The sequence below is a fragment of the Passer domesticus genome, chromosome 1, assembly GCF_036417665.1.
Source record: "Passer domesticus isolate bPasDom1 chromosome 1, bPasDom1.hap1, whole genome shotgun sequence".
Lineage (NCBI taxonomy): Eukaryota > Metazoa > Chordata > Aves > Passeriformes > Passeridae > Passer > Passer domesticus.
This window is the reverse complement of record NC_087474.1, coordinates 46,525,819-46,539,107: the sequence shown is the minus strand read 5'-3', so window position 1 is coordinate 46,539,107 and position 13,289 is coordinate 46,525,819. Positions and strand designations below refer to the sequence as shown.

The window sequence follows — 13,289 nt, the reverse complement described above, 5'->3', positions numbered from 1 at the left end:
AGGCTGCCACAGCACCTAAGATTATTAAAAAAAAAAAATCTCCTTTTTCAGCCAAATCCCATCAAAATTCACAAACTTATCTTATCCTGCATGACCCAATTCAGAAAGCTGGTTCTGGGTCTCATGAAGACCATATGGAGGAGGAGGAGGAGGTAAAGAAGTGAGGATGGGAGAGGCAGTCTTTCTGTCCAAAAGTTTCTGTCAGAGAGGTGGGCTCCACTGTCAAGTTCATTCTTGTAGCACAGAGTTTCAAGGGTGTCCAAGTCTCCTGGTGGCTTTTGCCTCAGCTACTTAATATTTAACAAGTCATTAGGATTTGGAATGAACTACCTGCTGGGTAGGCAAATTACTTTAATAAGTTAAATTACAAACTTTAGTTAATTTATTTGCTTTCACAAAAGGAAACATCTTAATATAATTTGCTGTTCTTGATTACATCGCGTCAAATAAATGAAGTAAACAAAATCACACATGCATATACAAACATCAGCTTTGAAAGACACTTTGCAAAATTTCCTGCAGCCCTGGAGCCAAGGATTCGAGCTTGCCATCAGGAAAGCTGTCAGATCGCGAGTGTGCTCACAAGCCAGCTAAGGCTGCTGACCTACTTTTCTGGTCTCTTTCTGAAGGAAGCAGCAAATCCTCCCCTAAACTCTCCAGACATCAAATATTTAGCAGTGGTTACACACTGAATACATAGATTTCAGGCTGGCTTGGGCATATACGTGTACATAGCAGCTCTCAGTTTTCTCCAAGTAAAATTTGAGTATATTTGCATTTATTCTAGATTTAGGTGGACACTCAAGCTCACATGTTGAACTTGACTAAAGAAATTAGTGGTTCCTTTATGAAGCAGTGTGATAAAGAGGGGGATAGGTGTTGCTTGTTATGCCTTTTCGGTGATGTGGATGGGAGCAAGCTGTAGTCTAGTCCAGCCAAGGCAACAGGCATTTCTAAGACAAGCTCTGGACATACTCAGCTGGTGGGTATTTGCTCGACTGTTCTTGGATTTTTGGAGGTCAGGTATAATGGTATAAATTGACCTATCTTGATACATATCTTACTTCCTCCTCTGCTGTTTCTGGCACTGGAACAGTAGTCTCTCTACAGATGAACTACAAATGTACTAAAACACAGTACACAGCCTTGTACTCCATGTACAATATCATATAGAAGGGGTTGGGTAAGCTCACTGTGCATCTGTATGTGCACTGCATGGTGGAATCTAAGGTAGATATGTGTTCTGCCCAACATACTGCAAATTTGAAACAAACCTACAAGCCCCATGTCTTCAAACAGGTTACTTTGGGCACTGCCTGAAGCATCACAAGTGGGTTTCTACAGTCAAAGCAGGAATATCACCTTTCTGTGAATTTGAGTTAGCATGGGGACCCAGACATCACTTTTTGACACAATAGCCAGGGTCCAAAAACCAGCGGTGAGCCCAGATCAAACTGTGGTGCTTGAATGGAGAACATTTTCCTCCTAACAGGATGCTTGCATAATGCTATTAAGAATTCTTAATCTGTCATTATGAAAGGAATTATTGAATTTACAGTCTGTTAATGCCATATCCTCTAGTCCCATGTTTGATCACTCCGCAGCCCTTTTGAAGAGAGAAAGCTTTTTACTTCTCTAATGGCTCCAGGGCTTACAGCACAGCATCATTTGCATTGAATGTCATGCTTATGTAATTCAAAAGGTTATTTTGTTGGAGTTGAAAAAGACCACTTGGAAGATAAGTAACCAAAAATGACAGCCTGTTCATGCAGACTTCAGCCCATGTGAATATTCTGTTACCATCTTTTTCTCTAAAAAGCGCTGTTTTCTTTATCTCTACTTTTTCTTTTGCACTGCTGAAGATGAAACTAACATGGGAAATGCAAAAGTATTAAATCAGTATTAAATAATTTACAGCTTTACTTGCTACAGCATCCATCTTAGTTGGGAGAGAAAGTGAATTGTTTTACAATCATTTATGTTCAAAGCACTTCCTTGCATAAATATCGCAGAGGAAAAAAATAACAATAAAGGCTTAAATACTGCCCCAAGGAGAGGGGATTATACACACTATAGGCTCTGACAACTCTATGTGAATTATCATAATCTTCACGTAGAGCTGTCGTGTGCCTAAAAATACCAGCGATGCCTTGAGGAGGAGTGGGGTGTGTCTCTGGGCGGGGGTCTCTGAGCTTACGGGTGACAAACCCCTCTGCTTGTGCTCTTTGCAGCGGCCGAGGAATGGCGCAAGATGGGAGGCGAGCCCTGGCAGCTGATCGAACCAGTCGATGGCTTCCATCCCAGCCAGGTAAAAAACCCGGCCCCAGGAGACGGGTGGGAGCAGGTGGGATGTAGGAGCATGTGGAATGTGGGAGCATGTGGGATTCTGGTGCCTGTTGCTGCCCCAGGCATCCAGCTGGCATGTGACAGGGATGCAGATGTGGGGAATCTGTCTACTTTAAAGGAGAGAAAGTCATAGAACCATTTAGGTTGGAAAGACCTCTAAGATCATGGAGACCAGCCATTAACCTAACACTGCCAGGTCCACCAGTAAACCCTGTCCCAAAGCAGCACATGTTGAATACCTCCAGGGATAGTAGTGCACACACTTCCCTTGGCAGTCTGTTCCAATGCTCGGCAACCCTTTCCCTGAAATAACTTTTCCTGATATCCAATCTAACACCCCTCTCCAGTGCAGTTTGAGGCCATTTTCTTATGTACTATTAATTGTTTCATGGGAGAAGAAACCATCCCCCAGCTCATCACAACATCTTTTTATGTTGTAGAGAGCTCTAAGAGCACTCCCCTCAGCGTCCTTTTCTCCAGGCTAAAAAACTTCTGTTCCCTCAGCTGCTCCTCAATAACTCTTGTTCTCCAAACCCTTCCCCAGCTCTGTTGCTCTTCTCTGGACAAACTCCAGCACCTCAATGTCTTTCTTGTTGAGAGAGGCCCAAAACTGGCCACTGGATTTGAGGTGCAGCCCCACAAGTGCTCAGTACAGGAGGACAATCACTGCCCTGGTCCTGCTGGCCACACTATTGCTGATACAGGCCAGGGTGCCTTCTTTGGCCAATCCAAATGATGGCTGTAGCCCCAGAGTTGATATCTCTGATATTTCTGATTGCTGCACTCTGCTCTGACTCCTGCAAGGTCTTCTGCCTCTTCCCCTCACTTACCAGTATCGTGGCCAAACAGGTCTTAATGCACAAAAACTGATCCTTGCCACTTAGGCTGGCCAGCTGCCTGCCCAAACACCTGTGGGAGTTTTGCAGGATCAGGAGAGTAAGGCAGCACTGCAGAAACCAGACAGGCCCTGCTGCTGCCCTACAGGTGTGAGGCTGAAGGTTTGCCTGTCACAGCCTGGAACAAAGATTCTTTTTGAAGTTATGTATTTAAATTGCTTCTGCTCAGCAGCTACATCTTATTACTTTTTCACTTGCTTGCTTGGCCTCTGAGGACAGGTTGAAGGAGAAGGTTTACAGTCTGTTTATTACAGAAATAAACAAAAGGGAAGGAGAAGCAGCTGCTCCACTGTAAGTCCCTGCTTGGGTTTGATAATCTAGCATGAGGTTGCCTGGTTCCCACCATGCTCACTTCAAATAATTTTTTTTTCCAACAAAAACACATGGAGAAATCGTGTTCTGCAGTCAGCTGCAAACAAACCCAGTTGGTTTTCTATACACTACCTGAGACATCAAACACATGTGCAGAGCAAAGCAGCAGTCTCTTTTGCAAGCAAACCCCACCACACTGCCCAGCCACTTGGAAACTGCCCCTGCTCAGAATCATGGGGGGATTTTATGGGCCAGTTTTATGTGGTGGGATAATGCCCTGCATGTGTTGACTCCAACAACCCCATCTCCATATGACCCAGTGTGATGCCGCCTTCCACACTGGGAAAGAGCAGTCAGTGGAGAAGCACTTCCACGGGAGGCAGTTGCAAGCACTGACAGATTCCAGCATTTCAGCACTTCTCCATTGACTGTTCTGTCAGTTAAGCTAGGGGAGACCGGCAGGGGGAAGTCCAAAGGGAAAATAGATGCTTTAGGTGCTATCTTTTACACTCATGTTGGTCACTCGGGGCCATACAAGTGCCTTGCTTAGCCTTGCCAAATTACAAGATCCTCCTGTTCAAGGACGGACTCCAACATAGCAGAAATTCCTGCCTGTCTACTTTACAAGTACCAGGAGACAGCTGCATGAAAGTATGAACTCGTAGCCTGGGGATGTGGAGAAAGTGTGCCTTGATTTTTGCTGCAGGTCTTTTGCAAGGAAGCAATTAGAGAAAACCTGGCAAATGAAATGAGAGTAAAAACAGCGATGAAACAAACCCCATTCCCAACCCTGCCATCTGGGGAAACTGCAATACAAAGTATGGAGTGCAATGGAAACTTTTCCATTATTTTCTTTGCATTTTCCTGTCTTTCCCTGGCCTAAGGCTGGCCTGAGGTTTCTTATAACCCCCAGCACTAGCCCACAGTGGAAGCCAGGCTTGTCATATCACAGCTTTTCATCCAGCCTCCTGCCCACATCCTCTATCCCACCAGCAGCTGCAAGGTAGCACAGAGTTGAAGGCAGCAACTATCTAACAGGATCCTTCCTAAGCCACAAGAAAATTACAAAAGGACATTGAAGGGCAGCTGCAAACCTGCTTGCAGCCCCCAGAGTGCTGAGCTACAGGATGCAGTCAAGCACTGCCATATTTCAATCCCTCTGGATCTGGCATCCTGCAGTGGTTATGATCTCTCCCTCCTGCTGCCAGCATGATGTTAATGCTTTTATAGGTACATTTTCCCTTACAGTCAAGGTGCCAGCTGTAGATATGCCTCACTTCAAGTGAGTTATTGCCCTCCTAGGTTTTATTAATTAGCCTTATCCAAACATCCACCATTGTAAATCCATTTTTCTTTTCCTGTTAGAGAAGTCTGTTATCAACATACCACTATTTGGACTGAGACATAGCACTCTGCTCCAAAAGAGTAACTCTATTCGTAAATAGAAGGGGAAGTGTGAGCAGAGACTGCTATTTTAGAGTATGCTTAAGGAAGATGATAAACAATTCACTCACTCCTCATACAAGTTTTATTTAAAGTTTTACTTTCTCCTGACACGAATGCCTCTGGCCAGGTATGGTTTTTGTAGCACACAGAGCTGCCTAGCGGGAGAGGATTGATTCCATGCAGCTTTTCAAGTGAACAGAGGCTCTTACTTCCATCCCTGCAGCTATTCCCCACGCCTCACAGGCAGCTTGATAAATACAACAGATAAGATACCAAGCCAGCACATTTCTGCTGAATTTTCTCTCTGTAGATATCGAAGCATGACAAATATTTCCCAATTTTTAGTCTGAGAAGCACTCCAAGGAAAGCATAAACACCTTAGCTCTTGCCTTCAATGCAAAGAAATTTTGAAGTTTGGGATGAAGGAACCACTCTCTGTGCCCCTTTCAACCCAAGGCTGAGCTGGCAAGTTGTGATCAGTAGGTGATCCCTAATCACTGTGGTACAGCAATGGGCAGGATAAGCTGGTGTCTGTTGTCAGCCCCTGAATGTCGCCTGCTGTTTATCCACTGTGTCTTTAATTAAAAAAAAAAAAATAGTTGTCTACTTGTATAAACATGGTAAAAGCAGGTGTCAGCACATATATCCAGGAGTCCAGAGGTCCTCCAAACATTCTGGAGCCGTGTGGGAGGGGACTAAACCTTTCTAAGCTTGCATACCTTGCAAGGAGAAGGAAAAGAAAATAAGAAAAAAGGCCACACTTGCCCTGTCCCGTAAGAGCCAGCACAGTTTTCCATGCATTGGAGAAAGGCTAGGTTAGGCACTTAGGCAGGAATAAACTAGCCCCCATGGTCCCCTCTCCAGGCAATATTTTATATGAAAAAATCATGAAATATGGGATGGACACCAAGAACTGATTTGTTGAGCCACATTCTCTTCCTGTAAATTTCTTGTGGGAAAAGGGTTTCCCTGCATGTTTTTTTTTAAGTTGCAAAACAGGAGGGAGCAAACAAAACACTCATAATTGGCATAACTGCATTTCAGTAAAGTTTCAAAGCTAAAATTTACCTCCATAAAGTTTTTTTCGAAAACACACAGCTCAGGATGGAGATGGAGGAAATTCACACTATTTGCTTTTAACACCTAAAAGCAAAATTCTTCACTCAGCCCTCCTGAGATCCCTCTTTTTGAGACACCATTAACCAAAGTCCGGCTTGGTTTTCCTTGAAAAAAATCTGACTTTCTCTTCTCAGTGACTATAGAGGGAGCCCAGGGATTTTCTCCAGCATATACTCCTTACTACAAAATTTCACTGCAAATCCTTGTGAATGCCAGATGGCTTCAAGGACACCACTTCCCTCTAGAACAGTCGATTGCTTTGTTTGGATGGCAGGGCCATGCATTTCAACAGGATCCTGCATAAACAGCTTCATTTCTTGCTTTTATGATGTTTCCAGGGAGAAAGCAAAAGCCCTGAGCACCACAAACTGGAACCAGAGACGCTTGGAAGATTCTTAATGTTTATGTACAGGCAGGAAAGCACAGCTTGAGTGTGATTAGCTTCTCCCTTTTTCTTCCTTAAGTCATAGCAAAGCACGTTCCAGGCAGAAATAAAGTGGAAAAGCTGAAGTGACGCATATCAGATGAGTTGGGTATTTACACTTGGCTGAGAATCATGCCTATCACCTGTTTGGTGCAGAAGGGGAAAACAGATAGCCAGAAGCTGCTAAAAAACCACAGCTGCCTCCCAGTTGCAGTCAACCCAGAGCTCTGTGAGGAATGGGTAATACTTCCTTTTAAAAACTTGCTTAGGGGATGTAATCTTCACAACAACAACAACAACAAATTGCAAAGCTTATAAAAATTATACCACGTCTCAAAGTACAAGAACTCTGGAATTTAAAAAAGCCCTGGAAGAAAGCGATTTCCAGAGTCACAAACCCTTCTCTGTGCTAAATTACTCATCCAGAATTAATTATTGAAATCATCAGGACGTCAAGAAATTATGTATGCACAGAACTTAATTTGATTTTGGGCAGTCTAAGCACACATACCTTAAATTAGAGTCAGCATTTGTCTGAACACTGTAGAGCATACCTCCAGTGATACTTCTACAAAGGATGTACCATGCAAAGACAGTAAGGGTTTTTAAACCACTCACTCACCCAACCAATTAAGCAACCCCACCTTTCCCGCTAAAGAAACACATGGGAGGCTTAGGGAGGTTTGTAAAGGAGGTTTGGAGACCACCATGCCAGAATGGACCACTCTGACAGGGACTGATCTCAGTCCCCTGGCTGCCATAGAGTGTCCCAGAGTAACATTTAGTCACAATAGAAACTGCAACCAGGAGAAAACCCTGTAATGAACTGTAATAAATCTCCACTATCCCTCTTCCCTGCCCCAATTCCTTCATTAGATTAACAAGACTTTGAGAGACCAGAGGCTAAGAGCCTCCACCCCACAAATGTTACTCTTTTTACATGAGCCCTTAAATAAAGATTTTTGTCTTCCAGCCCATCATTAGAGCTTATTTTAAAGCACAGATTTAAAAAGTAGCACATAAAAATTCCCCACAGGCTCCAGTACCTTCCCAAACTCCAAAACAACAGTACTCAAATAGTTTGATTTCATAAAACCACCTTGGCCTTTAAAAAAAAGAAGGCTTTGTTAGCCTTACTTAAACCTCATAACTGCAATCAATATCAGTGTGTTGACAAGCTTGGGTTGAAAATAAAGTTCCCATATAGGCCAAATATTACTGCAGGTCAAGAGTACAATCAAAATGCCTTAGAAGGGTGCAAAAACTTGGACAAGGGAGACTCAGGCTTTTCTCTCTGTCCCTTTCTGCTACCACTGATGTTTTTCACCCTGGCAATACAGCAGATAACATTTCTCATCGGTATATAACTTCTAGGGCAAAAACCTCTGTGAAAGCTGGAGGGACTGATATTGAGGAGAAAAGCTATCCTATCATTTCTGCGGGTCTCATGGGAAAAGAACTCTAAAGACAACCCAGTAGCAGGTGCAAACTTAGAGCATCAGACACAGTTAGTTATGAAACTAGAAATAATTGGGCCTCTTTTTCCTCAACACCTGTGGTTTCCTCCCAGGAGAGCACAGAGAACATTTATTAGAAGTACCAAAGGCATTTGGGAGCATGAATTCCTTTGGACTTGCAAGAGTTTTATGCATTTTACCCAGGTGGTGCTTTTGACATATTTTCAAAATGTTTCAGTGAAGGAAAAAAAAAAAAAAAAAAAATCAGACTTCAGGGCTTTTAAATAGCAGTTTATGGACTAGACACCATAGGCAGCTGGAAATGGTTGGAGACAGACTATCATTATTAGACAAATGACAGGTCAGGAAGTTGCATATATATGGCCCTCACCCTGTTTTTACTGTTCAGAAGGATTTAGCCCTGCTCAAGCAGCTGGAATGAGGTATTTCCCTTGGTTAGAGGTTGCAGTCCATCACATGGTTATACTGGGCAGTCTGCCTTATGGTGGGGTCTTCTAAGCTCTGCCATTATAGAGGCACAAGAAATTGATAGCATCTGTGGTTTGCAGATTGCTGCAGCCCTTGGAACAGGCATTACCTGGCAGAAGGCACTACACGAGTGGCCTCAAGTGCTTGGCAAGGAGAATCCATTCAACGATCAGATTGAAGCCATATTCAAAGATCAAGGTGGACACTGACTTCCAAACTGCTGGAACCCTCACACAATTGATGATGGCACTTCCACGGGTCAAGATGATTAAAGACACACCAAAAAAATCGGGGAGAGGAAGTTAACAGAGCCAGTAGCACTGGACATAACACAAGAGCATTCTTTTCAGTTTGTATCTCACCTGCACAAGTAGGCTATGCTTTTTCTGTGGAGCTACAAAAATAAAAATCAAAGGATAGCTGCCAGCTAGACCATTTATTGTATCAGTTTGAAAATCTGCACTTCTTTTTTCCACATACAGCAAACTCCTACCCCTACCTAATCTTTTTTCCTTCTGCAGAACATTTCTAGGTTTTCTGTGTTTCAACAGTTAATCTGATCCCAAAAGGAGGGGGGGGACCCCAAACTCATTATGTTGCTATAAATTGTGTGTATGTAATTGCCTTGACTGTCAATACATTATTTAGCTGGTATTTGCTTATTAAAGTGTGCCAGGAATAACAAGACACTACAATTTTGATCTGCCTGGCAGCATCAGCACAGGCTGACTGAGCACAAGTTCTCTTCCTCCATTAATAAGATATTAGGTTGACAACACTTCATGTATTTAAAAAGCGGGTTGTTTTTTCAACCTGTAATGTATTTCTGCTTTTTTTGCTTCCTAAGACAAATAATATGCCAAGTCCTATGTCTTTTACAGGCATGGCCAAGGGAATCACTGAAAATACTGGGTAGCCCTTACTTCACAGACAGACTTGAAGATGAGAATTACTGTATTTTTTTCACCAGCTTATGCAGTGCTCTTAGCAAAATAAAGAAATATTTAAAAATCAGAGACAGCTCTACCCTACTTGCAACCTTACTGATGATGGAGGGATCAGAGAGCATTAAGTGGCATTAATTATGGGTGGAAAAGATCCAGTAAACAGCAAGCATTAACATGACATGACTAAAACACAACCCAACAGCCCAAAGCTCAGGTGGAATTGCTCTGCTCCTTGTTCTGAGCACCACCCTTGCACAAAGCTGTCACACATGGGGCAGCTCTTGGGCTGTGGTCCAAACCCAAAGATAGAGCCTGGCTGTAGGATGTGCACCCACTCAGCATTTTGAGCAGGCAGGGAATGACTTGGCTAATACTATTTTGATTGAAGCATGTATTACTGCTTTCCTAGATCCTGATCCTTTTCATAGGGTACAGTCAATGCTGGGTCTTTTATTAAGATATTAAGATAGAAATTAAGATAGAAATTCCTTTGGGATGACTGCTAACACTTAAGTAAATATTCAAGTCACCACTTTAGGAAACCAGAAGGGAATACATTCCTTAATTGAATGATACTTGTTAATAGGGCCCCAATTCATTCAAGTCATTTAGATGTTACCAAAATATCCAGTCTCCCAAGGAATAGTTTCAACTCAAGAGGCAGACCTGGGGAAGACTATTTAGCATTACAAGGAAATGCCCTTGCTTCCCATAGAAATTCTCTTCAAACAACATAACATTCCATGTACCCTGACCAGGTAAAGCACCTCCTATTTTTGTACTATTTCTTCAGGACTCTTATCTTTTATTAAATACAACACAAGGACAGAAGCAAGCGCATCCACACGTTTTTACTACAGCTCAAGTACAGCACAGGCAATAATTACAGAATATCAGATTATTTTCTCTACATCAACACACAGAAGTGTAGCAATTAAAAGGGGGAAGGGAGTCATGTTTGGAAGCCTAATTTTCAAGGCAATTTCTTTGCAAATTATTGTATTTCATTTGAGGTTGGGATTTAATAACACCAATTAGGAGTTTTACTAAGTAGTAAAACTGAAATTTCCTCAACTAAAATAAGCTACATTGCCCAGAGGAAAGCATTTTTCTCTTACAGAATTTTTTACTTGCTCACTTACTGAATTTCTGAACAATGGGGAGAAAAAGGTTTCTTATAAAATTAGAACATCTTTTCAAAGACAACCTGAAACCTCTATAGCTGAAACCCAGAGCAAAGCCCTCTCAAAGGTTTGCCCAGTACAACTGCTCCTTGCTGGACACAGGGTCTCTGAAGGACACCAAGGAATGGGCTTGCCCCTGGCTGAGGGCACACGACCCAGAGCACATGCCCTTGTGCCTCAAGGTGAGTTCTGCACCTCCAAACCCAGCTGCATGCAGAAACCTGATATGTAGCTAATGCATTAACTATCTATCTTTATCAAAGAAAGATGAATTTTGGGACTATTAAGCCATCAGCTTTTACAACCACTATGTCTCAATTATTTCAAATGCAAAAAACAGCTGAAGATCTGCACCCTCAAACATCAATCACTTACCCATACCACTCTAAAAATACATATCCTATATTTAAAAAACACTGCTGAAAAAGCTTACTTATGCTAAAGCAGCGACAAACTATGAATTCTAAGCTATTCCATTAGGTAAATGCCTCCTGGTGCTTAGATTTGTTGAAGGTGAAAAATGCGCAGGGAAGAGAAATAGGGGAAAAAAAGTTTCTCTTGGAAAGCTTATTATAATTCCAAGCAATTCAAAGTTTATTAGCAGTATGAAGTTCTAGCAAAAATAGTCTGTCAAGGTCTTTCTTGGGGAGAGTCAGAGCATGTGAATGAATACAGAAGGAATTATGTCACTGGCTGGGTCCAGCACACTGCACATGGGAAGGTTCTCTTGATGTTACTCTGCAAACATTTTTTACAAAATTTTAAGCTTGGCTTGAAATCAGAGAGTAAGAACTCTTTTTGAGGTATAGAACATCTAAACCTACCTGAAGTTATTTGAATTCACAGACTGGCCTCTTCACAAAGAATGAGCTCCAAACAAGGAAAAACTACGTAACCATTGTTGCAAACTTTCACCACAAAACCCTAAAAGGGCAGAGGAACATGGGAGGGGGAGGCAGCACCCAGCAGCGCCAGTCAGGAAATCCATAAGCACAGGCTTCCTGCTGAGCTTGTGTCCCATGTTTCTGCTGGCTGCAGGAGCCCATGTGCTCACCACTCATGTGCCCAGAAGTCACCACACAGGTCAGCTTTTCTAACTTAACACCACCCGTTGCACTTCTTACCTTTTGCTTTATGAAGAGAGCTTCTACTTGGCCAATGAACAAACACAGATTGGTTTCTACAAGGGATAATAGTCCAATTAGCCTAAATAAAAGTGGTCCCTTGAATATCATCCAGTTCTGTTCTTAACACCTTTCCGTGGACTTATTTCATAATTCAAAAATTAATGGTTTTAACACTCACTTGGGGAGTTTAAGACAGCCTACCACACATCCACTGCTGAAATTTCCTCTTGCACTGTCCATGTTGTGCTATTCTGCTGCCATGTCTGTCACAAAAAAACCTGTCTCTCCTCTTCATGTTTGATGAGCTGCTGCACACGGACAATCTGGCCTCCTACTACAAAATTCAGCAAGCTGTGTCCAAGGCTTCACATCATCAAGTGGAATTCTGGGATACATGTACAGAATAGAATCCTTCCTTAAACAGTGTGGAGTCCAGCTTTTCTTCAGCCTACAACTTAGTATTTCAAATTGCATAGATGACTTTATGAAAAAAAACAGGAAGGGTTTTACTTTTTATTTTAAATGAATAAAATAAATCTCAATACATAGTTTGGAAATATTTAAAGACATCAGAAAAGAACATTTAAAAGATTTAAAAGCAAGTACAAAAGGGGAAGGATGAAACAGTATAAGGTAATAGAATTTAGTGTTTCAAGTGTGAATATATAACAGCAATAGCAAACTTAAGTTTTCCACTACTGCATTCCTAGTGAAGTGATGAGCTGGTATTTCAATACGCTCAGTGAAAAGCCATGAACACTGCAAGTTTTAACTGAGGAATGTTGCCATTTTCATGATGAGTCTGAAGTACTGGTTTTATATGCATTTGTTGGCATGTCTGTCAAGGGGAAGAAGACCCATTCCTTCAGCCAGCGGAGTATTGGTTGGTATACAGCAGCTTTGTAAAGTCTTATTATTAAACAAAACAAAAAAAGGGCACTTTTACTACCTATTAACCTATTCCTGGTTCTCACATGGAGAATTATAGCTTGTAAAAACCAAGAAATACTGACATATACAGCCATAAACCTAATTTTTTCTGATTTTTTTATATAACAGTCCTAACAAAAATATTCAAGACCTTCCATTTCTATCAAAGTGCAATATACTGCATACTTAATTCCACACCTGCAAATCACATAGTGTACATGCCACGCACTTATCCACACTAGTTTGTATAGGAAATTGCAAAAGTAGTATGAATATGTTGTACATGTCTTGTTCTGACCACAAGGACGCTGGACAAGCAGAATTATCTATACTGCATGTTGTAGAATAAAATTGACTAGTTGCTTCTATGCCTGATCATTACAAAAGAACCCCAACAAATGCTACAACATTGAATCTTGTGCTTCAGCAGCATTCTTGTTAAGAGTATTTTGAACTATTGTTTCTTTCAGGGAGCTGAGTTATCTGGATCAGACAAGTTAAGCTTGTCTTTCACTAGCTAGCGCCCCCCTTCCTGCCCTGAAGTGTGATTTCCTGCAATAATTTAGTTGTTTAAAAAAAGAGAATGCACCTGGCTAGAAGACTTCCAAAAAA

General features: G+C 41.9%; 1 protein-coding gene across 1 annotated transcript in view; it reads left to right on the top strand.

The window, feature by feature from the left end:
* Window positions 1-13,245, top strand: part of AOAH (acyloxyacyl hydrolase) — a 77,544-nt gene extending 64,299 nt beyond the window's left edge. Inside the window, exons 21-22 of the mRNA XM_064418246.1 lie at window positions 2,232-2,308; window positions 8,570-13,245. Coding sequence (XP_064274316.1) covers window positions 2,232-2,308; window positions 8,570-8,698 — 206 coding nt within the window. The 3' untranslated portion in view covers window positions 8,699-13,245. The remainder of the gene's footprint in view (window positions 1-2,231; window positions 2,309-8,569) is intronic.
* The last annotated feature ends 44 nt before the right edge of the window (window positions 13,246-13,289 follow it).